Source organism: Rhinopithecus bieti, unplaced genomic scaffold, assembly GCF_001698545.2.
Source record: "Rhinopithecus bieti isolate Rb0 unplaced genomic scaffold, ASM169854v2 scaffold_67983, whole genome shotgun sequence".
NCBI lineage: Eukaryota > Metazoa > Chordata > Mammalia > Primates > Cercopithecidae > Rhinopithecus > Rhinopithecus bieti.
This window is the reverse complement of record NW_016825868.1, coordinates 355,851-377,646: the sequence shown is the minus strand read 5'-3', so window position 1 is coordinate 377,646 and position 21,796 is coordinate 355,851. Positions and strand designations below refer to the sequence as shown.

The 21,796-nt window shown below is 42.2% G+C and overlaps 1 protein-coding gene across 7 annotated transcripts in view; it reads right to left on the bottom strand.

Annotated features, from left to right (window-relative positions):
* ZNF790 (zinc finger protein 790) overlaps positions 1–21,352 on the bottom strand; it is a 26,881-nt gene extending 5,529 nt beyond the window's left edge. Inside the window, exons 1-5 of one of the 7 annotated variants that reach the window (XM_017863211.1) lie at positions 20,661–21,352; positions 7,391–7,473; positions 5,610–5,733; positions 5,226–5,321; positions 624–1,982 (exon numbers count right to left, since the gene is read on the bottom strand). In XM_017863211.1, coding sequence (XP_017718700.1) covers positions 624–1,982; positions 5,226–5,321; positions 5,610–5,733; positions 7,391–7,399 — 1,588 coding nt within the window. In that variant the 5' untranslated portion in view covers positions 7,400–7,473; positions 20,661–21,352. The other 6 variants (XM_017863205.1, XM_017863206.1, XM_017863208.1 and 3 more) reach the window with 6 other exon arrangements.
* Positions 21,353–21,796: the final 444 nt, after the last annotated feature.

Here is a 21,796-nt window from a genome sequence, read left to right as displayed (position 1 = left end):
CAGAGTCTCACTCTGTCGCTCAGGCTGGAGTGCAGTGCCCGGATCTCAGCTCACTGCAAGCTCCGCTTCCCGGGTTTATGCCATTCTCCTGCCTCAGCCTCCCGAGTAGCTGGGACTACAGGCGTCCGCCAACTCGCCCGGCTAGATTTTTGTATTTTTTAGTAAAGACGGGGTTTCACTGGGTTAGCCAGGATGGTCTTGATCTCCTGACCTCGTGATCCGCCCGTCTCAGCCTCCCAAAGTGCTGGGATTACAGGCTTGAGCCACCGCGCCCAGCCTCTTACACTTTTATATAATATTTCACAAGAGTGAAATGAAGTGAGAGCTGGAAGAAAATGCTTTCTCAAAATCTTTAAATTCATAGGATTTCTCAAAAGTGTAAATATTCTGGTGTTGAGCAAAGTTTGACTCATGACTAAAGGAGTTCCCATAGTCTGTCCATTCACAGAGATTTCCACCATTATGAATTTTTTGTTCAGTAAAATATGAATGGTGACTAAAGATGTGGCTACTTTTCTTGTATCCATAAGGTTCTGCATCAGTATGAATTCTCTTATGTCGTGTAAGCTGTGAACCCCAGATAAAAGATTTCCCACATTCTTTACATACATAAGGTTCCTCACCAGTATGCATTCTCTGATGTCGAGTAAGTTGTGAACCCCAGAGAAAGGCTTTTCCACATTCTTCACATTCATATGGCCTCTTTCCAGTATGAATTTTCTGATGTCGATTAAGTTCTGAACCACGAAAAAAGGTCTTCCCACATTCCTTGCATTCATAGTTTCTCTCACCAGTATGAATTTTCTGATGTCGATTAAACTCTGAGCCATGAAGAAAGGTCTTTCCACAATCCTTACATTCATAGGATTTCCTCTCATTATGAATTTTCTCATGCTGAGCAAGATATGAAGGCCAAGTAAAAGTCTTCCCACATTGCTTACATTCATAAAGTTTCCTGCCAGTATGAATCCGCTGATGTCGAGCAAGGTGTGAGCTCCAAATATAGGCTTTCCCACATTTCTCACATTCATAAGGTTTCCTACCAATGTGAACATTCTGATGTTGAGCAAGATTTGAACCACGAATAAAGGCTTTTCCACATTCCTTGCACTCATGAGATTTCTCTCCTGTATGAATTCTCTGATGCTGAGTTAGGTGTGATCCACGAGTAAAAGCTTTCCCACACTCCTTACATTCATAAGGTTTCTCACCAGTGTGAATTCTCTGATGTTTAATAAGATGTGACCGCTGACTAAAGGCCTTTCTACATTCATTACATTCATAGGGTTTTTCACCAGTATGAATTCTCTGATGTCGAGTAAGATCTGAGCCACAACTAAAGGCCTTCCCACATTCCTTACATTCATAAGATTTCTCACCAGTATGAATTCGCTTATGGACACTAAGTTGTGAATGAAATCTAAAGGCTTTCCCACATTCCTTACATTTAAAAGGTTTCTCACCAGTATGAATTCTCTTATGACCAGTAAGACTTGAACGTAAACTAAAAGACTTCCCACATTCTTTACATTCATATGTTTTCTTAACAGTGTGAACTGTCTGATGTCGAGTAACTTCTGAATCAGGAAGAAAGGTGTTCCCACATTCTTTATCTTCACAGAATTTCTCACTTGTGTGAATTAACTGATGTTGAGTATGATCTGAGCCAGAAATAAAGGCTTTCCCCAATTCTTTAAATTCATTCAGTTTGTCTCCTGTGTTAAGTCTCTGGTGTAGATTAAAGGCTATGTGCTGGTTAAAAGTGGGCCTTTTTTCACAGGTGCGTATCACCTGCTTGAAACATTCCTCTTGATTATCTTGTAGTGTTTGAAACTGAACGTTGCCTTCCCAATCACCTCTAAAACATAAACATTCAAGGCTGTGGTTTTTACAAATTTTCATTATTTGCAGTTGGGCTATTTCTCTCTCACAAATGCCATTTTTTGGTAATAACTTCTTGGTCTGACACCTGGACTGCATGTCTGAAAAGAAGAAGGTAAAACATCATACTGTTGTATGTACAAAAGCAATAAAACTTCTAAAATAGATGTAGAAAATATTGAAATAAAGCATATGAGAAGTGAATGGCTTAAAAAATTCTCAGATATGAGCAATGTGAAAAAAAGGGCAAGAAATAAGTATAAATTTAAAAGAAATAATGAAAGTTGAGTCAAGTGATGAGAAGTATATTTTATTTTGATCATATTCATCTGAGGAGCTCAATAAAAAATGATTATCCAGGTATCACCTCAATAACAGAATAGTAAGTCATAAAATATCTACAAGTTTGCAAGTACTATGATGAATGTCTAATATAATTCAGAGCTTAAAAACAGGAATGCTGGGAAATGGCAGAGTATCAGTCCAATATGAGGGAAGCAATCTGATCCAGAGTTACCAAAGTACTAGGATCTCAATACCAGGGTATGCTGCATTTAGGTTAAAGGAGATAATTATGGGTGATAGTTCAGACAGAAAAATAGTTTGAAGGCCAGGTACAATGATTCACACCTGTAATCCCAGCACTTGGGAAGGCTGAGGCAGATTGCTTGAGCCCAGAAGTTCGAGACCAGCCTAGGCAACATGGCAAAACCCCATCTCTATAAAAAATTAGCCAAGAATGGTGGTGCATGCCTGTGGTCCTAGCTACCTGGAAGGCTGAGGTGGCAGAATCACCTGAGCCTGGGAGGTCAAGGTTGCAGGGAGCCATTATCACACAACTGCACTTGAGCATGGGTGACAGAATGAAACCCTGTCTTAACAACAACAAAATAGTTTGAGAATTTTTTTTCAAGGGGGAAGGAGTCAGGCAAAAGCTAAGAATAAGTAGGACTCTTCCGTGACTCATTTTTTTAAATACATATTTAGGATCAAATACTATTGTTACCAGTTTTTCTTGGGGGACAGAGCAAGTACTCTAGCAGTGACTCAGTGAATTGAAAGGCAGTTGAGTTACAAAGTATGAGCAGTAATGTACTGCAATGGAAAGAGGACAAACTTCAGTTTCAGACTCCAGTTCTGTTTACTAAAACTACTTTTTTTTTTTTTTTTTCTGAGACGAGTCTCGCTCTGTAAGCGCCAGGCTGGAGTGCAGTGGCCGATCTCCAGCTCATTGCAGCTCCGCTCCCAGGTTTACGCCCTTTCCTGCCTCAGCCCTCCCGTGTAGCTGGGACTACAGCGCCCGCCACCGGTCGCCCGGCTAGTTTGTTTTGTATCTTTTAGTAGAGAGGGGTTTCATGTGTAGCCAAGATGGTCTCGATCCCTGACCCGTGATCTGTCCGTCTCGGCCTCGCCAAAGTGCTGGGATTAAGGCTTGAGCCACAACGCCGGCCTAAAACTACTTTTTAGGTGATTGGAAAATTACTGAGCTTGACTGAGCTCTTAATTTTTCCATATTTAATAAAGGAATAAAAACACCACTTTGCAGAGGTTTGTTGCAAGGATTGGGAATAATATGCTATTTCTATTAAGTGCCTGACACAGGATAAGTGTTGAATAATCAGTAGATGATGATGATTATTAGAGAGGAAAAGCTGGGGAATATGGGGAACTAGACAAGTCAGAGTTTGTCTTTTTTTTTTTTTTTTTTGAGATGGAGCCTCACTCTGTCACCCAGGTTGGAGTGCAGTGGCGCAATCTCAGCTCACTGCAACCTCCGCCTCCTGGGTTCAAGTGATTCTCCTGCCTCAGCCTCCCAAGTAGCTGGGATTACAGGTGCCCACCACCATGCCCAGCTAATTTTTGTATTTTTAGTAGGGATGGGGTTTCGCCATGTTGTCCAGGCTGGTTTTGAACTCCTGACCTCAGGTGATTCGCCCACCTCGACCTTCTAAAATTCTGTGATTACAGGCATGAGCCACCACGCCTGGCCGGACTTATCTTGTATGACACTGTGTTCTTCTGGTTGTACTTCATGGGCCCTAACTTTTCTTCTACCACTTCTTCCTCACTGTGACCAGAAACTCTTATCACCCGTTACTCTAATTTTCAGCTAAGCAGTCTATTAGGTCTTCTCTTAATGTTCCCTGTATGCAGAAATGTATGGCCATGCTCCAGTCACAGAAGAGAACAAAAAGTTTCTTAAGAGATAATATATTCTTTGTTAATTCTTTTAAACCTAAAATGAGCAAATCCATAAATGTTGGTTGAAACAATGAACTAATAAGAATGAACTAACAAATGCAGGCAATGTACAATCAAGGAGAAGCTAGGAAAAATGAGAAAATTCAAAAGGGATGGGTAAAATAAAACATGAGGTCAAAATGTTTGGTTTGGTTTTGTTTTTTGACAGAATGAAGAATTTTATGAAAATCTAAATTTCAAAAAAGGGAGATGGGAAGGAACTTGATCCAAATCATAGATAAAATAAGCGCCACTGGAGAAAAGAATGGCACTTACCTTTTTGTTACATGAGTAGAAAATGAGAGCACAAAAATACACCAGTGTTTGGAGTGAAGAGAAAGTTCTTTTGGAAAAGGTTTTGTCTCTATCTAGGCCTCAGACCTTTTTTTTTTTTTTTTGAGATGGAGTCTCGCTGTACTACAGCTCAGGCTAGAGTGCAGTCATGTAATCTCGGCTCACTGTGACCTCTGTCCCCAGGTTTAAGCAATTCTCCTGCTTCAGCCTCCTGAGTAGCTGGGACTACAGGTGTGTGTCAGCACACCGGCTAGTTTCTGTATTTTTAGTAGAGATGGGGTTTCACCGTGTCGGCCAAGCTGGTCTCGAACTCCTGATCTCAGGTGGTCTGCCTGTCTCAGCCTCCCAAAGTGCTGCAATTACAGGAGTGAGCCACGGCACCCAGCCAGTTTTGTTTTGTTTTATCCCGAGACGGAGTCTCACTCTGTTGACCGAACTGGAGTGCAGTGGCATGATCTCAGCTCACTGCAACCTCTGCCTCCCTGGTTCAACAATTCTCCTGGCTTAGCCTCCCGAGTAGCTGGGACTACAGGCACTCATCGCCATGCCTGGCTAATTTTTTGTATTGATTTATTTATTTTTTAGTAGAAATGGGGTTTCACCATGTTGCCCAGGCTGGTCTTAAACTCCTGAGCTCAGGCAACCCACCAAAGTGTTAGGATTACAGGCGTGAGCCACCACACTTGGCCCATTTTTTGGTCTTAAGGGGGTATTCCAGACCAGTATTTTAGAGGTGTTGCTGCCTCACTGTGCAGCTGAGCTGTTATCCACAACAATGGCCTCCTTGTGCCTGTTCAGCCCTCACTCACCTGGGCAAGGTCCTCTTGTCTCATCCTTCAAAATCTTCCAGGGCTCTTTCCCTTTCTCTAATAAAGAGAACACTTCTGGCTGATAAATGCAAAGACCTGCCCAGAAGATAAGAAACAGCAAAGAACCACATTGTAAAGATTCTAAAATTTGAAACTACTTCTTTGGTTACTAAGGAAGAGAAACAATTACAGGCAGGGCAAAAATAAGTTATAAAGGATGGGAAAGATGGAGGTGCCCACTGATGACAACTACTGCCAGATTTACAAAGCACAAACCATTTTCCAAAAAACAAAAGTCAGAAGTTACCCTGGACATTTAAAAGACAATAAAAAAAAATCACAATACGGAAAGCAGGAATTTCTAAGGAAAATGCCGAATCTTACCCAGTGAGACCATGTTGCTGTAGTTCTCCAACATCACATCTCTATATAAATCCCTCTGTTCCAGGTCCAGGCACTCCCACTCCTCCTGACAGAAATCTACAGCCACATCCCTGAACATCATCAGCTGTTGAAAGAACAAGTCCAGGTATTAATGGTGAACTTTTAAAAAATAATAACCCCTTTTTTTATTATTTTATTAAAAAATAATAACCCCTTAAAAAATAATAAGCCCCTTACAGGCTCACGCCTGTAATCCTAGCACTTTGGTGGGTTGCCTGAGCTCAGGAGTTTAAGACCAGCCTGGGCAACATGGTGAAACCCCATTTCTACTAATGAAAGGGGAAAGGCTGGAAAGGGGCACTGCAGGGAGTGGGGCATATACTGGGCAAAAAACTGGAGTTGGCTGCCTGTAGTTTCAGGAGAAATGACATGGGAATAAGCGTGACTAAAGCTGAGTGTCTACATGCTCCTTTTTTTTTGTTCTGTTTTGAGACAGAGTCTTGCTCTGTCACCTAGACTGGAGTGCAGTGGTACAATCTCGACTCACTGCAACGTCTGCCTCCCAGGTTCAAGTGATTCTTGTGCCCCAGCCACCCTAACAGCTGGGATTGCATGTGCGCACCACCGCGCCTGGCTAATTTTTTGTATTTTTAGTAGAGATAGGGTTTCTCAATGTTGGCCAGGCTGGTCTTGAACTCCTGACCTCAAATGATCCACCCACCTCGGCTCCCAAAGTCCTAATGAGCCACCGCACCTGGCCTACATGCTCGTAGAAACTCCTGTTGCTCAGTTACCACATCTTTATGATCTTCAAATCACAAATACCAAGACATCAGAATGGCAGCCCAGAATAACAGACATCATATGAGTTTTTTGTTGATACCACTGAGAGGCTACACCAGCCTGGAAGAACCCCAGATTTATTATGTGAGAAAAGTAGGGGGTTTTGTTGGTTGTAAGGAGTCTCTACTGTGCACAAACAGACTTGTGCATACAGTCTTTGGCCCAGGTAACTGTCCTTTGCCTAAGCTACTACGTTTAGTTGAATTTTCTGTTAGTTTAAATTGAGAGAATTCTCAAGAGATGCACTCCCTGACTGAATATTATTTTCTGTGGACAATGTGTAGAATCTCCAGGCTCTTTGCTAAGCAGCTGACACTCAGCAAATTCAGTGTCATAAGAGATTACTGTGAAAGTCATCAAATGAGTTTTTTGTCAACACCACTGAGAGGCTATACCAGCCTGGAATAACTAACCCCGGACTGTTAATTATATTAACCTCTCATTAATTTCCTGGAAAATTCCAGATCTCTTTGAACTCAACCTCCCATCGTATCTGCTAAGGAAAGCATCACAAAGGGCCACATACCTAAATGAATACCAACCAACACCAACTCCCATCTTGATTAAATAAAACATCCCATTCTACAGAGTAAATAAAAGCCTTTATGTAGTATGTCCCCTTTAATTGTTCCATCCCATCTTGTTAAGCTATGGGTTTGAAATGAAAAGTCTTTACTGTTCCCCTTAAGGAAATGTATTTCTCTTCTTCAGTGCTCTGCCAGATTAGGACATAGGAGATACTGAAAGCCCTGGTGGATAGATTTGGTCATACTGGTTGGAGAAAAGAGGTATCTAGGGAAAGCATTGGACTATTTCACAGTCATTACTTATAACGCTCAATAGTGATTCAAGTAAGCAATTAAGGATAAACAATAAAAATATTCACATGATTTGATATAAATGGGTTATATTTTTGGAGAGAGGCAATTCCAACTCACATGGACCATGACTTCACATTCCAAGTCTACCAGTCCTTCTCTGGATTCTTCTCTTGGTGAGGCAGTGTGCTGAGAAAGCAGAGCTAGAAAGAAAAAATCACAAGGTTAGGCCTTTCTCAGAGCTCTCAAATGGACAAACAGGAATGCCATTTTCTTCCTTGGAGGTAGGTCAGAAGGAACCTGAAGAAATCCTGGCCCTATCCAAAACCAGAGAGAGTCAACAAAAGCAGGATGAAGTTTCAGTCTAATCACTTATGCCAAAATCATGACATGGGATCAGGATACTACTAGATAAGTCAATTCTGGCTTGCCCTAAATTCATATATACATACATTAACATTTATCCTCAAGCCACCTATGAATGTCAGTTACTTGTCTCATTTAAAAGATCAGGACATGGGTCACTTGCTCAAATTCACTATTAGGAAATATCATAGGTTTGATGAATGCAAAGCTCGTTCGCTTTGAATATCTCTGGATTTCAGGATTTTTTATTTTATTGAGTGAAGGATGAGCTGGGCCTTTCCGTTATCGGAGCAGCCCATGATCTCTGCCTCCTGTGTTTTTATTGACACTGAGCGGCAGGGTGACTTTTTCATGAAAGGAACGCAAAGATGGAAGGAAGGCTAGGTTAGGCGAGTAGTCAGTTTTGTGAAGCAAGTACTTTTATTAAAAAAATATATTGAAGCCTCTCTGAGTCTAGCTTTGCGCTTAGCAAAAGGGAATCAGATAAATAAGTTGCAGGACTATCAAGGAATTCACAGTCAGAAAAGTAAAGAGGCAATTACGATACTGTAGGAAATAAAGGGAATCGTGGTTATGAAAGGAGCCAACTAGTTCTAAGGAGCTCAAACCAAAACTAGTTTTTAAGAGAAAGTTTCCTATAGGAGATGGTACTTGCTGACTCTTGAGGGGCTGTTCTATGTGGGAAATGCGCGAGAGGAGAAGAAAAGATACACACACAATACCTTTAAGAGTAAACAACCTTTATCCCACGTAAATGGCAATGCAGATATAATAAGCAAATTGCAATGGGAAGGGGAGAAGGGAAAATATATATACTTACATACATATATATACACACATACATATACATATACATATATATATACACACACACTCACCAAACTATGAAGGATTAACCACCAGATTGGTAAGCAACAGCCTGGGCTCCAGGGTCACACACTACACTCACCAGACTATGGAGGATTCATCACCAGACTGGGAAGCAACAGTCTGGGCTCCAGAGTCGGGCCACCCCTCCGTGCAGACAAGGAGAGGTCTCATGAAGCTTTGGCGCAGTCTGGGACCTTAGCTCTTTTTGTAACAAGTTGTTTGGCATGAGGCCCAGTCACAAGGGCCCTGATTCATGACTGGGCTCAAGGAACACAAAAGGTCAACTCGTTTTTGTGATTGTCTATTGTTTTTCAATAACTAATATATAGGAATAGATTGAAATAGAGATTTCTCCGAAACAGCGCTGGATGAGTGCCTCAAGGGGCTCACACAACCTGTCCTGGGACTTGGTGACCATTGTTTGTGTCCATGTTCAACTGAGTTCAAATTTAATATTTAACTTCTCCACAGGGGCTCATCAGAGAAGACAGGGCAAGGTGAGGGGGATATCCTAGCAGAGGAAACAACACGTGCCAGTCAAGCAAAGGTATCTTTGTGCATTCAAGGAACACAGAGTGAGCAGAAAGACCAGTGGCAGATGGGGATGTATAAAGCAGAGATCCTGTTATGAAAAGCTCTAAAAAAAATAGGCTATAGCATCTGGACCTTATTTCAGAATAAAGAAAGCATTCCTGCATTTTAAAGTAAGGTTTAAAAATCTTTTTTTATTGTTTTTTGAGACGGAGTCTTGCTCTGTGGACCAGGCCGGAGTCAGTGGCCGGGATCTCAGCTCAACTGCAAGCTCCGCCCTCCCGGGTTTATCGCCATTGCTCGCTGCCCAGCCTCCCGAAGTAGCTGGACTACAGGCGCGCCGCCACCTCACCCGGCTAGGTTTTTTTGTTTTGTTATTTTTTTAGTAGAGACGGGGTTTCACCGGTGTTAGCCAGGAGGTCTTAATCTCCTGACCTCATGATCCGCGTTCCGTTCTCGGCCTCCAAAGTGCTGGGATTACAGGCTTAAGCAGCCCGCGCCGGCTAAAAAAGGTTTCGTAATTTAAAGATAAAACAAAGTTGGTGTTGAGAGGGTAAAGACTTAATATACACAATCTGAGGAGTTTAAAAATATTCCATGTAAAGCATGTAGTATTGAATTGGTCCTAATGAGACAGAGAGCTTCAGCGGCATAGAGAACTTTAAAGAACTTTTCAAAGAGTGGAGAGGGCTGAGAAATAAATTGGTGAACTCAAATATATTTTTTGGTGTTTGAGAACATGGAATAGAACTTAGAGTGACTATTACGCAGTTTTAAGAAAAAAACTAGTTTTTTAAAATAATTAAAAAAATTTTTTTAGCTGGGCACAGTGGCTCACATCTGTAATCCCAGCACTTTGGGAGGCCAAGGCAGGTGGATCACCTGAGGTCGGCAGTTCGAGACCAGCCTGACCAACATGGAGAAACCTTGCTTACCTAAAAATATAAAATTAGTCGGGCATGGTGGTGCATGCCTGTAATCCCAGCTACTCAGGAGGCTGAGGCAGGAGAATCGCTTGAACCTGGGGGGCGGAGGTTGCAGTGAGCCGAGATCACGCCATTGCACTCCAGCCTGGGCAACAAAAGCGAAACCCCGTCTTGAAAAAAAGAAAAACAATATTTTTAGAGACAGCATCTCAAACTGTCAGTCATGCCGGAGTACAGTGGTGCAATCACAGTTTACTGTTGCTGCAAACTGCTAGGCTCAAGTGATCCTTCCACCTCAGCTTGCTGAATAGGGTGGGACTACAGGCATGCACCACTTTGTCTGGCTAATTTATTTTATTTTTGTCGAGACGAGGTCTAGCTATGTTGCCTAGGCTGGTCTCAAACTCCTGACCTCAAGAAATACTCTCCCACCTTGGCCTCCCAAAGTGCTGGAATTACAGGTGTAGGCCACCATGTCTAGCCAAGAACTAGTTCTAATCCTGATATTCCTCCTCCTGGAAACAATGTAGACAGAAACAAGAAAATCAAAGTAAATCCCAACCACCAGGAAATTAAGAAAATGAACAGACTCCAAATTATTTGGAAATGTGAAAAGAAAATGAAAGAACGGAATGTGTGTGGAAGGCACAGTGATGCTACAAAGCAAAACAAATAAGAAATACCCATTCTCATGGGGAGTAGACCATATCCTCAATGAAAGGGTCTGTGAGCAGGAATAATGTCAAAAGGACGTGGTAAAAGGAGGCCTGAAAATGTCAGAGGGATTCAAGGTGACAAAACACATTGACTGTATTCATTTAAAAATAACAACAACAACAAAAAAAAGCTTTATTGAGATGTAATTCACACACCATACAATTAAGCCATTTACAGTCAACAATCAATGCTTCTTAGTATATTCACAAATACGTGCAACCACAAGTCAATGTTAGAATATTTTCATCACTTCAAAAAGAACCTCTATCCCCTTAGGCTATCACTCCCTGGCCTCCCCACCGCCACACTTGCCCCATACTTAGCCTTAAATGACGACTAATCTACTTTCTGTCTCTATAGATTTCCCTGTTCTGGACTTTCATATGAATGGAATAACATATGTGGACTTGCTACTGGCTTCTTTCATTTAGCATAAGGTTTTCAAGGTTTATCCAAATTGTAGCATGAATCAGTACTTCATTCCTTGCTATGTCTGAATACTATTTCTGTAGATGAATAGACCATATTTTGTTTACCCATTCTTCTATTAATGGAAATTTGGGTTGTTTCCAGCTTTTGACATTATTATTATTATTTCTGAGACGGAGTTTTGCTTTTGTTGCCCCGGCTGGAGTGCAGTGGTGCTATCTGGGCTCACCACAAGCTCCGCCTCCCGACAGTTACAACAATTATTTTTAAAATGCTGCTATGAACATTCATGTAAAAATTTTTGTTTGAGGCCGGGCGTGGTGGCTCATGCCTGTAATCCCAGCACTTTGGGAGGGCGGAGGTGGGTGGATCACGAGGTCAGGAGATTGAGACCATCCTGGCTAACACAGTGAAACCCCGTCTCTACTAAAAATGCAAAAATTAGCCGGGCGTGGTGGCTCATGCCTGTAATCCCAGCTACTCAGGAGGCTGAGGCAGGAGAATCACTTGAACCCAGGAGGCGGAGGTTGCAGTGAGCCAAGATCACACCATTGCACTCCAGCTTGGGCAACAAGAGTGAAACTCCGTCTCAAAAAAAAAAAAAAAGTTTTTGTTTGAATATCTATTTTGTAGTTTTCAGAGTATAAGTTTTATTTTCTATACAGAAGATCATGTCATCTGCAAATAGAGATGCTCTTACTTCTGTTCCAGTCTTTACTCCAGTGTCTTTTATTTCTTTTACTTCCCCAATTGCCAGTGCAATGGTAAACAGAAGTGAGGATCTTTGTCTGGTCCCTGATCTTAGAGGGAAAACATCCAGTCTTTTACCATTAAGTATGATGTTGGCTGTGGGTTTTTCCTAAATATCAGGGTGAGGAAATTCCTCTTTATTCCTAGTTTGTAGGGTGTGTGTGTTTTTAAAAATCATAAAAGGGTATTGGCTTTTGTCAAATGCCTTATCTCTGTTGAGATGATTGTGTGATTTTTGTTTTTTATTCTATTGATAAGATGCATCACATTAACTGAATTTTGATGGTAAGCCAACCTTGCATTCCTGGGATAAATCCCACTCAGTCATGTTATATAATTCGTTTTAGATGTTGGCCAGGCGCGGTGGCTCACGCCTGTAATCCCAGCACTTTGGGAGGCCGAGACGGGCTTATCACGAGGTCAGGAGATCGAGACCATCCTGGCTCACACTGTGAAACCTCGTCTCTACTAAAAATACAAAAAATTAGCCGGGTGCGGTGGCGGGCGCCTGTAGTCCGAGCTACACGGGAGGCTGAGGCAGGAGAATGGCATGAACCCAGGGGGCGGAGCTTGCAGTGAGTGGAGATCGCGCCACTGCACTCCAGCCTGGGCAACAGAGCGAGACTCTGTCTCCAAAAAAAAAAAAAAAAAAAAAAGATGTTACTGGATTTGGTTTGCTAGTACTTTGTTGAGGATTTTTACACCCATATTCTATCTGGGTAATACTGGCCTCATAAAATGAGCTGGGGGCTTGGCTGTATTCCTTAATTACAGCAGAAGACACTGGGTAAACTCAGAGCTGATAATAGGAGTCTTCCTGAACCAGTTGAGCTTCTGAATGGCAAAGAAGGCCTGGCTATTCAAAGGGAGCCAAATTTTTAAAAAATTGTCTTCTTCTGGGGTAACAGAGGAAGAAACTCTTGAGCAAAAAAACCTTAAAACTACCCTTGCCCCATTCACCTTTTTCACAGGAAAATACCAGTGACAGCTATTCCAGAAAAATCTATTACATCCTGTCCAAAATATAAATTAGATATAACGTGCCTAAGATACTAGGCTGAGGTGGGCAGATCACGAGGTCAGATTGAGACCATCCTGGCTAACACAGGGAAACCCTGTCCTTACTAAAAATACAAAAAATTAGCCAGGTGTGGTGGCATGTGCCTGTAGTCCCAGCTACTCGGGAGGCTGAGGCAGGAGAATCACTTGAACCCAGGAGGCAGAGGTTGCAGTGAGCCAAGATTGCGCCACTGCACTCCAACCTGGCGACAGAGCAAGACTCCGTCTCAAATAAATAAATAAATAAATAAATAAATACCCCACAAAACCCAAAGTTTTAAAAGTGTGTCAAAATTCCCCATGTACAAAAAAACTCACTAAAAAAATCAGAGAAGATGAAAATTACACCCAACATTGCAGTCTGATTTTTAAAAAAGTATGATGTAATTGCAGCTCTAAAACAAGACCACAAGCAAAAATATGTGATCTCAGGAAAGAGGAGAAAGTAATAGATAGACCATAGATGGGAGTTAGTAGAATTTAAGACTGAAAGAGAAAATAGGCTAAATCACATCAGAAATGAAGAATAAACTAGCTAGGTGCAGCGGCATGTGCCTGTAGTCCCAGCTACTTGGGAGACTGAGTCTGGAGGATTGCTTGAGTCCAGGAGTTCAAGGTTGAGGCCAGCCTGGGCAACACAGTGAGATCCCATCTCTAATCAGTAAATAAATCAACTACAAGGTGCATAAGATCTGACAAATGCCACAGAAAGTATAGTATGGAACAAAGAATACAGAAATTAATGAACAGAACAAAATTTAACAAAGAAAGGGATGAAAATCATTTGAAGAAGAAATGAAAAGAGAGATCCAATATGCAAAACTTAGAGCACCTAAAGATGAAATCCAAATTAAGAGGATATATCTAAAACTATGGTTTTAGCTCTATATCATATATATATATATATATATATAAACTACAGTTTTAATGCTCAAGATGAATTTCATAAAATGAAGTGTAAATATAAATCATAAAAAGTGAAACCATATTACAGGTGAAAATGACCCAAAATACTACCAAAACATTACCTAATAAAATTATTTGACTAAAACTCATGGGGAATCAAGATAAAAATATCAAGTCACCTATAAGAAAAAGGAAATTCAGTTGTCATCAGACTTCTCCAGTGCTAAATTCAGTACCCCAAACAGTGGAGTAAATCTTCCAATATACTTGTGAAAAAAACGAGGGAGTCAAAACATTTTTATATCCAGCCAAGCTGTCATTCGAGTACAATGGATATAAGGAATTTCATGATGCAACTTAGGAAATACTGTTGATATGCGCTCTTTGAGAAGAAACTACTAGAAGACATATTCCAGCCACAAAAGAGACAATAGTGAAAGTTTCAGCAACAGAATAGTAGTGATGCTGAACATATTTAAATGCAAATCTAAATAAAATAGTAAGAGTGGAATTATGGTAGCCAGCATCCTGGATGGCCCCAAAGGTACCCAGTATGTGGTATTCACAACACTGTGTATCTGCCTCCTATATTGAATAGGATTAACTTGTATACCAATAAGGCACTGTGGAAATGATAGAGTATGAGATAGATCACAGAAGACACTGTGGCTTCCACCTTATGCTCTGGAGAAAGCCAGTTGACATGTCATAGGGACACTTAAGAAGCCCCATGGAGAGGTCTAGATGGTGAGAAACTGAGGTCTATTGCCAATAGCCACATGAGAGCCATGTTGGAAGGTGATCCTCTAGTCCCAGTTGATAGCAGCCCTGGCCAAGAGTGTGACTGCAACCTCAAGAGACCCCGAGCCAGAACTTCCCAGCTAAGCCACTCCTGAAATCCTGATCCACAAAAAATGGTGTTAAGATAATAAATAATTATTGCTATTTTAGGGTAATATGTTTTACAGCAATAGATAACTAATATAGAAATGAAGATTAGAGAATAGAAAATAGACTAGCTCTAGCTCACTGATTGCCTCATTTGTGATAACTGAGAGATAAAGGGTGTCATTTCAAGCTGAAAATCAAGGGGAAGAAATTTAGAAATGTTTAAGAGTATAGCCAGGGCAGGAGGATTGCTTGAGGCCAGGAGTTTGAGGTCAGACTAAGCAGAAGAATGAGACCTTGTCTAAAAAAAAGAAAAGAAAAGAAAACAAACAAACAAAAAAAATGTGAATATAAATGCAAGTCAAACAGGGCAAAATGTCAACTAAATTTCAGCATAGAAGCAAAAAGTAGGAAATTTAAATTTAAAATGACAGCACTTAGGAAAAATTCAAATTCCTATAACTAAATCTAACAATATATGTAATGTACAATGTATTTTTGTTTGTTTGTTTTTGAGACAGAGGCTCGCTCTGTCACCCAGGATGGAGTACAGTGACACAGTCTCGGCTCACTGCAACTTCCGCCTCCTGGGTTCAAGTAATTCTCCTGTCTCAGACTCCCGAGTAGCTGGGACTACAGGTGCCAGCCACCATGCCCAGCTAATCTTTGTATTTTTATAGAGACGGGATTTCACCATATTGTTCAGGCTGGTCTCGAACTCCTGACCTCAGGTGATCCACCTGCCTCAGCCTCCCAAAGTGCTGGGATTACAGGTGTGAGCCACTGTGCCTGGCCTGTACAATGTCTTTATATTAATTACTACAAATAAAGAAGACCTAAACAAATGAAATAATTTATCACATTCATGGGATGAAAGGCTGATAATTTTCAAGGTGTCAGTTTCCCCCAATATAGTGGTATAGGAAGCTTAAAAGTAAAAGGATAGCAACAGATATACCATGCAAATCATAATCAAAATAATGCTCAGGTGGCTCTAATATCAGATACGGTAGATTTCAGAGCAAATAGCATGGAAGAAAGGATGGTCTTTCAATATACAGGGTGCCAGGTCAACTGAATTTATATGAGGAAAACAAATAATGATTTCCCCTCACGACATACACAAAAATCAATTCCAGGTTTATATACCTACATGTGATAGATAAATATAGATGAAAATACAGAATATCTTCATACCTTGGGGATAAGCAAAGATTTGAATAAGATAAAGAGAGTACAAACCATAAGAGAAAAATGATAATGATCAGACATTTTAAAAAGCAATTTCTGTTCATCAGAAAAGAGTGAGTGGGCTGGTCACGGTGGCTCATGCCTGTAATCCCAGCACTTTGGAAGGCTGAGGTGGGCGGATCACCTGAGGTCAGGAGTTCGAGACCAGCCTGACCAACATGGAGAAACCCTGTCTCTACTAAAAATACAAAATTAGCCAGACGTGGTGGCACATACCTGTAATCCCAGCTACTCAGGAGGCTGAGGCAGGAGAATCACTTGAACCCAGGAGGTGGAGGTTGTGGTGAGCCAAGATCACACCATTGCACTCCAGCCTGGGCAACAAGAGTGAAACTCCATCTCAAAAAAAAAAAAAAAAAAAAGGGAAGACAGTGAGTGAAAATGCAAACCTTGGGCTAGGAGATGATATATACAATACACAAAGCTGACAAGGGACTCACATTCAGATTATACAAAGAACTCTGAAGGATTAACAATGAAAGACAAGTTCCCCAACAGCTAGGCTAAGAACTTGAACTGGCACTTCCCAAAGGAAGATACCCAAATGGACAATGCACATGAAAACAAAGGCACTCAACTTCCTTAGTCATCAGATAGGAAAACCACAATGCAATACCACTACATATCCACCATATTGGCAAACATTTTACAGTCTGACAATGCCATGTGTTAAGAAGATGGATCAATTGGAATTTGCATAAACTGTTGATGGGAACTTTTAACTGGTGCAGCCATTTGGGAAAACTGACAGTATCTGCTTAAGGAGATTCACATACTCTTACTAATTCCTCTCCTTGAAATAACCCAATAGAAATGCATACATGTAAACACAAAATGACAAGTGCAAGAATGCTCTCATCGTGATTATTCATGAGAATAATGTCTTGTCTGTATATATGATAAACTTCAATAAAAAGCCTAGTTAGGAAGAAATACAGCATATTACAAGGCAAATACAAACCAAAAAATAAGCAGAGGCCATGATCTTGAGCATGCTAAAGGCTGCAATTCATAATAAGCATATAACGATCATTAATACCTGTATATCAACAAGACAACAACAACTTTCAAAGCAAAAGTTACAGGTTATATAAGAAATAAAATTTCGGCTGGGTGCGGTGGCTCATGTCTGTAATTCCACCACTTTGGGAGGCCAAGGTGGGCAGATCACAAGGTCAGGAGTTCGAGACCAGGTTGGCCAATATGGTGAAACCACCTCTCTACTAAAAATACAAAAAAAATTAGCCGGGCATGGTGGCACATGCCTGTAGTCCCAGCTACTCAGGAGGCTGAGGCAGGAGAATTGCTTGAACCCAGAGGTTGTGGTGAGCCGAGATCACACCACTGCACTCCAGCCTGGGCAACAGAGGGAGACTCTGTCTCAAAAAAATAAATAAGGGCCGGGCGCGGTGGCTCAAGCCTGCAATCCCAGCATTTTGGGAGGCTGAGACGGGCAGATCACAAGGTCAGGAGATCAAGACCATCCTGGCTAAACATGGTGAAACCCTGTCTCTACTAAAAAATACAAAAATACAAAAAACTAGCCGGGCAAGGTGGTGGGCATCTGTAGTCCCAGCTACTCGGGAGGCTGAGGCAGGAGAATAGCGTAAACCCGGGAGGCGGAGCTTGCAGTGAGCTGAGATCTGGCCACTGCACTCCAGCCTGGGTGGCAGAGGGAGACTCCGTCTCAAAAAATAAATTAAAATAAAATAAAATAAAATAAAATAAATAAAATAAATAAAATAAAATAAAATAAAATAAAATTTCATTAATACATCTCTCAATCCAAGACAAATCAAGTGCAAGGCAAAGAGTAAGTATAGACTGACCAGATGTTAGATCACAAATGTAAGTTCACTAAGTTCCAAAGTTTAAAAATAACACAATATAGCAAAACTGTAAATTATATTATTGGTGAAGTGGGGACCTACTTTACTGGAGGTCTTCAACATAATCGATAGAGGCTGAGGTCCCCTTACGTCACAGGGATCGAGACTCCTCCACAACACTGAGGCCAAGACACTACACCACTGTATTAGTTTTCTACTGCCACGAGGTAGTGGCTTAAAATAATACAAATCTATTATCATATTGTTCAGTAGAAGTCTGAGTTGGGTCTTACTAGGCTAAAATCAAGGTGTTGGTAGGGGTGTGTTCCTTTCTGGAAGCTCCAGGGGAGAATTCGTTTTCTTAATGTTTTCCAGCTTCTAGAGGCTACCAACATTCCTTGGCTCAAGGCCCACTTCCTCTATCTAGCCAGCAATGTGGCATCTCTCTGACCATTCTTCTGCGGTCACACCTCCCTCTGACTTTAAACTTAGCCAGGAAAGGTTCACTGACTTTAAGGACCCATGTGATTATATTGGTCCAACAAGGTAATCGCCCCCATTTCAAGGTTCTTAATCCCCTTTGCAAAGTCATTTTTGCCATATAAGGTACCATAGTCCTAGTTTCCAGGGATTAGGAAGTAAACATTGGTTGCAGGGCCATCATTCTGCCTACCTTGACCACTTTTATGGCTTCTGTCTTAAACTTCCTTCTGAGAGATACTCAGTGAAGGAAATAATGTATACAGTGCTCCATTTCCAAGATAAAGTGCCTTGAATCAGCTTAGGTAAGCAAACCACAGAAGAAACCGGATATACTAGGCCCCTGCTTGGATAGATGATGCCTACTTGTCAGCCTCCCGCTTTCTCCCTTTCCCCCACTTAGTTGCCTTCACCCAAACCAAAGTTTAGTCTAAGATGTAAGTTTGCTAACCTGCAAAATAGCTCTTTTTGTCTGCTCTTACCAGCCTGCCCAGCTACTTAGGTCAAATACCTGAAGAGTCAAATACCTGAAGAGCCCCTGAACTAACTAGGGTTGCAATGCATTGTGGGCTGCAACCAAATGCAGCAAGACAAGCCTTAAGAAAAAAAACACACACACCTGGCCGGGTGCTCATGCCTGTAATCCCAGCACTTTGGCAGGCTGAGGTGGGCGGATCACGAAGGCAAGAGATGGAGAACATCCTGGCCAACATGGTGAAACCCCGTCTTTACTAAAAATACAAAACTTAGCTGGGCGTGGTGGCACGCGCCAGTAGGCCCAGCTACTCGGGAGGCTGAGGCAGGAGAATCGCGTGAACCTGGGAGGCAGAGGTTGCAGTGAGCCGAGATTGCACCAAAACAAAAAACAAAACACCTGAAGCCGCTACCCAACAATCAATAGGCAACGCCCGGGAAGATTTTGACCCCATAGTACTCAGCCTATGAGGAACCAGGGGAGGAACCTGTGCACTAGGGGATAAATTGCTTGTTGAAACTGTTGGGTGTGCCTATCAGACACCGATCTTACATAGACCATCATTAAAAGTCTCACTTTCGCTGTTCTCCGGGTCTCTGAGTCCATTCTTTGGGACGGGTAAGTTTATTTCTCACATTCAAGAAATCATCTTTCACTACCCCAATGCTATCTCTGCAAAACTGACTTGAATCCAGCCAGAATAAGTGTCAATCCAACCTTGTATTTATATTTATCTACTATAAGAAGACCCGAATTTCTAGTCAACTGTCTTTTCAGACACTGTACTCCATCAAGTCCCATTTGTCCCCTTTTCTCATTCTTCCCAACTCTCAACACTTCCTGTATGCCTTCATAATGGAATTCATAATTCATTAACAACCAATCCCTCTTTTATCTTCAACCACTTCCGTGAACACGCCCTAACATTCTGAGTCTAACAGAAACCAGGCTCTATCTAGAGGACTTTGCAGCCCTCTCAACATTTCCCCGGCTACAGCCTCTTAGCAGTGTGTCTGAAAATGGAACAGATGGCTGGCCTCCCTGTTGTTCATTACTTTCAGACCCTTCTCCCTCCTCCACAAACTCTAGTTTTGAATTTCCTGCCATGAGATTATATATAACTCACCACATGTCACTTTTGTTGACCTCTACCAAACACAGGCTATTTCCCCCCATATCTGAAATATTGAGTTCATGATTTACTCTCTGCAGCGCGATTATCCTTTTTTATTTTTTAAAATTCTTGCATTTTTAACTACACCCACACAGATGAGCCTTGTTTACCTACCCTTGCCTGGACTTTTTCCCCTCCCATGGCTCATTTCCAACATGTTGATGGGTTGTTTTCCCCAGCCCTTTACACCCACCTGCTGCTCCATTTCTCTGCCCTAATTTACTGAGAAACTTGAACTATGTTGTCTACATTGTCTCCCATTCTCCCCTCCTTCTAGGTTGCCCTATTGGTACTCCAATCCAGCTACCGGCCAGCTCAAAAACTCCCTACACATTCACGAAGGACTATGTCACTCATCGCAAGGTTCAATTCTTTGTTTTTAGCCCCATAGCAGCTATCACCACCTTTACGAACGTAGTCACGCACAACGCGATGCTGTCATAATCACGTTCATACAGTTATATTTAAATAGTCCATTACGGTCACACACAGCGCCCGTCATCGTCGTGTGCGCGTACACGCGTGCGTACGCACACACACACGAGAAGCTCCCGTCGCGTCCCCGCGCCTGCATCAATTTCACTCTCGCACCCACGGCTCCCCCCCATCGCGATCGCTCGCCCCCATGCTCCCTCGCCGGAAAAGTCACCAACTCCAAAGACGTTAGCACCTCACTCCCCTCAGTCCCGGCCTCGGGCCCTGCGGAGTCATTCGGCTTCTGTGTCTCAGAGTCACTCACCCGGCCCTCCGGTCCCTTGATGGTGGAAGGTTCCGCGATCTCCCTATCATCCCTAAAGGGACAGAGGGCTGACAGGAAGTTGCCCGGGGAACGGTGCACTCTGGGAAATGTAGTTCAGAGCCTGGGCAGTTTTGGGACACCGCGGGAACCATTAACCGACCCTGGATTTGAGCCCCATCCCCTCGCTGGGCAAAGACCATCGCCCACACACCGCTCACATCTGCGGCCGAGAACTTCCAGAATTCCAGCCTGCGTTTAGGAAGCTTCAGCGGAGGCCTGCAGGCTGCCCTACCTCTGCAAACGACGCCCAGCCCTGAGAACAGGACAGTAAGCCCAGGCCATCTTAGGCTGGAAGTAACCTTGGCCCCGATGGCCTCTGGGAAATGTAGTCTAGGGGCTGGAACACTGCAGAAATGCCACCGCGGTTATTTTCAGCAGGAGCTCGCTGCATGGGCCTCTGACCCATGTGGCGTGGCGGGAAAGTCCTACAAGACTGTGCCAAGCAAGTGGCTTGTCTGTCCTGTCTCTGCCGGAGCCTCGGCCCGGCTGGGTGGACACCTCTGATTCCACAAGTACCAGCCTGGGATAGAACGAAGGGGGAAATGGTCCATGGGACACAGCTACATGCCCAGCCCTACAGGGGTACCCTGCCTGGGAATCCATGAGAACTCTTCCTAATACCTTATTCCCATCCTCCAATCGCCCTTAAAGTGTTTGGTTTCAATTAATGTTTATAGTCACATTAGTATTGTTTTGTAAATTCTATTCATGCCATTCTTTTTGCTGAAGTACACATTTGCCAGTTTTCATTTGCTTCTCTTTTAGATGTACATCATTTAGATCTACATCTAAACTTTCTGACAGAGGAGTAATTTTTTTCAGTACTTTCAAACTCATCAGATAATTAAAATAGTTTTTTTCTTTTTTTTTTTTATTGTGAAACAGAAAATACTTGAAGTGCATAAAATAAGTTCAGTATAACTCCACACAAGTGTTGGTATCTCAAGAACAAATGCCCATTCTATGTGATCATTTCTTTTTCTTTCTTTTTTTTTGAGACAGGGTCTGGCTTTGTCACCCAGGCTGGAGTACAGTGGCACGATCTAGGCTCATTGCAACCTCTGCCTCCCTGGCTC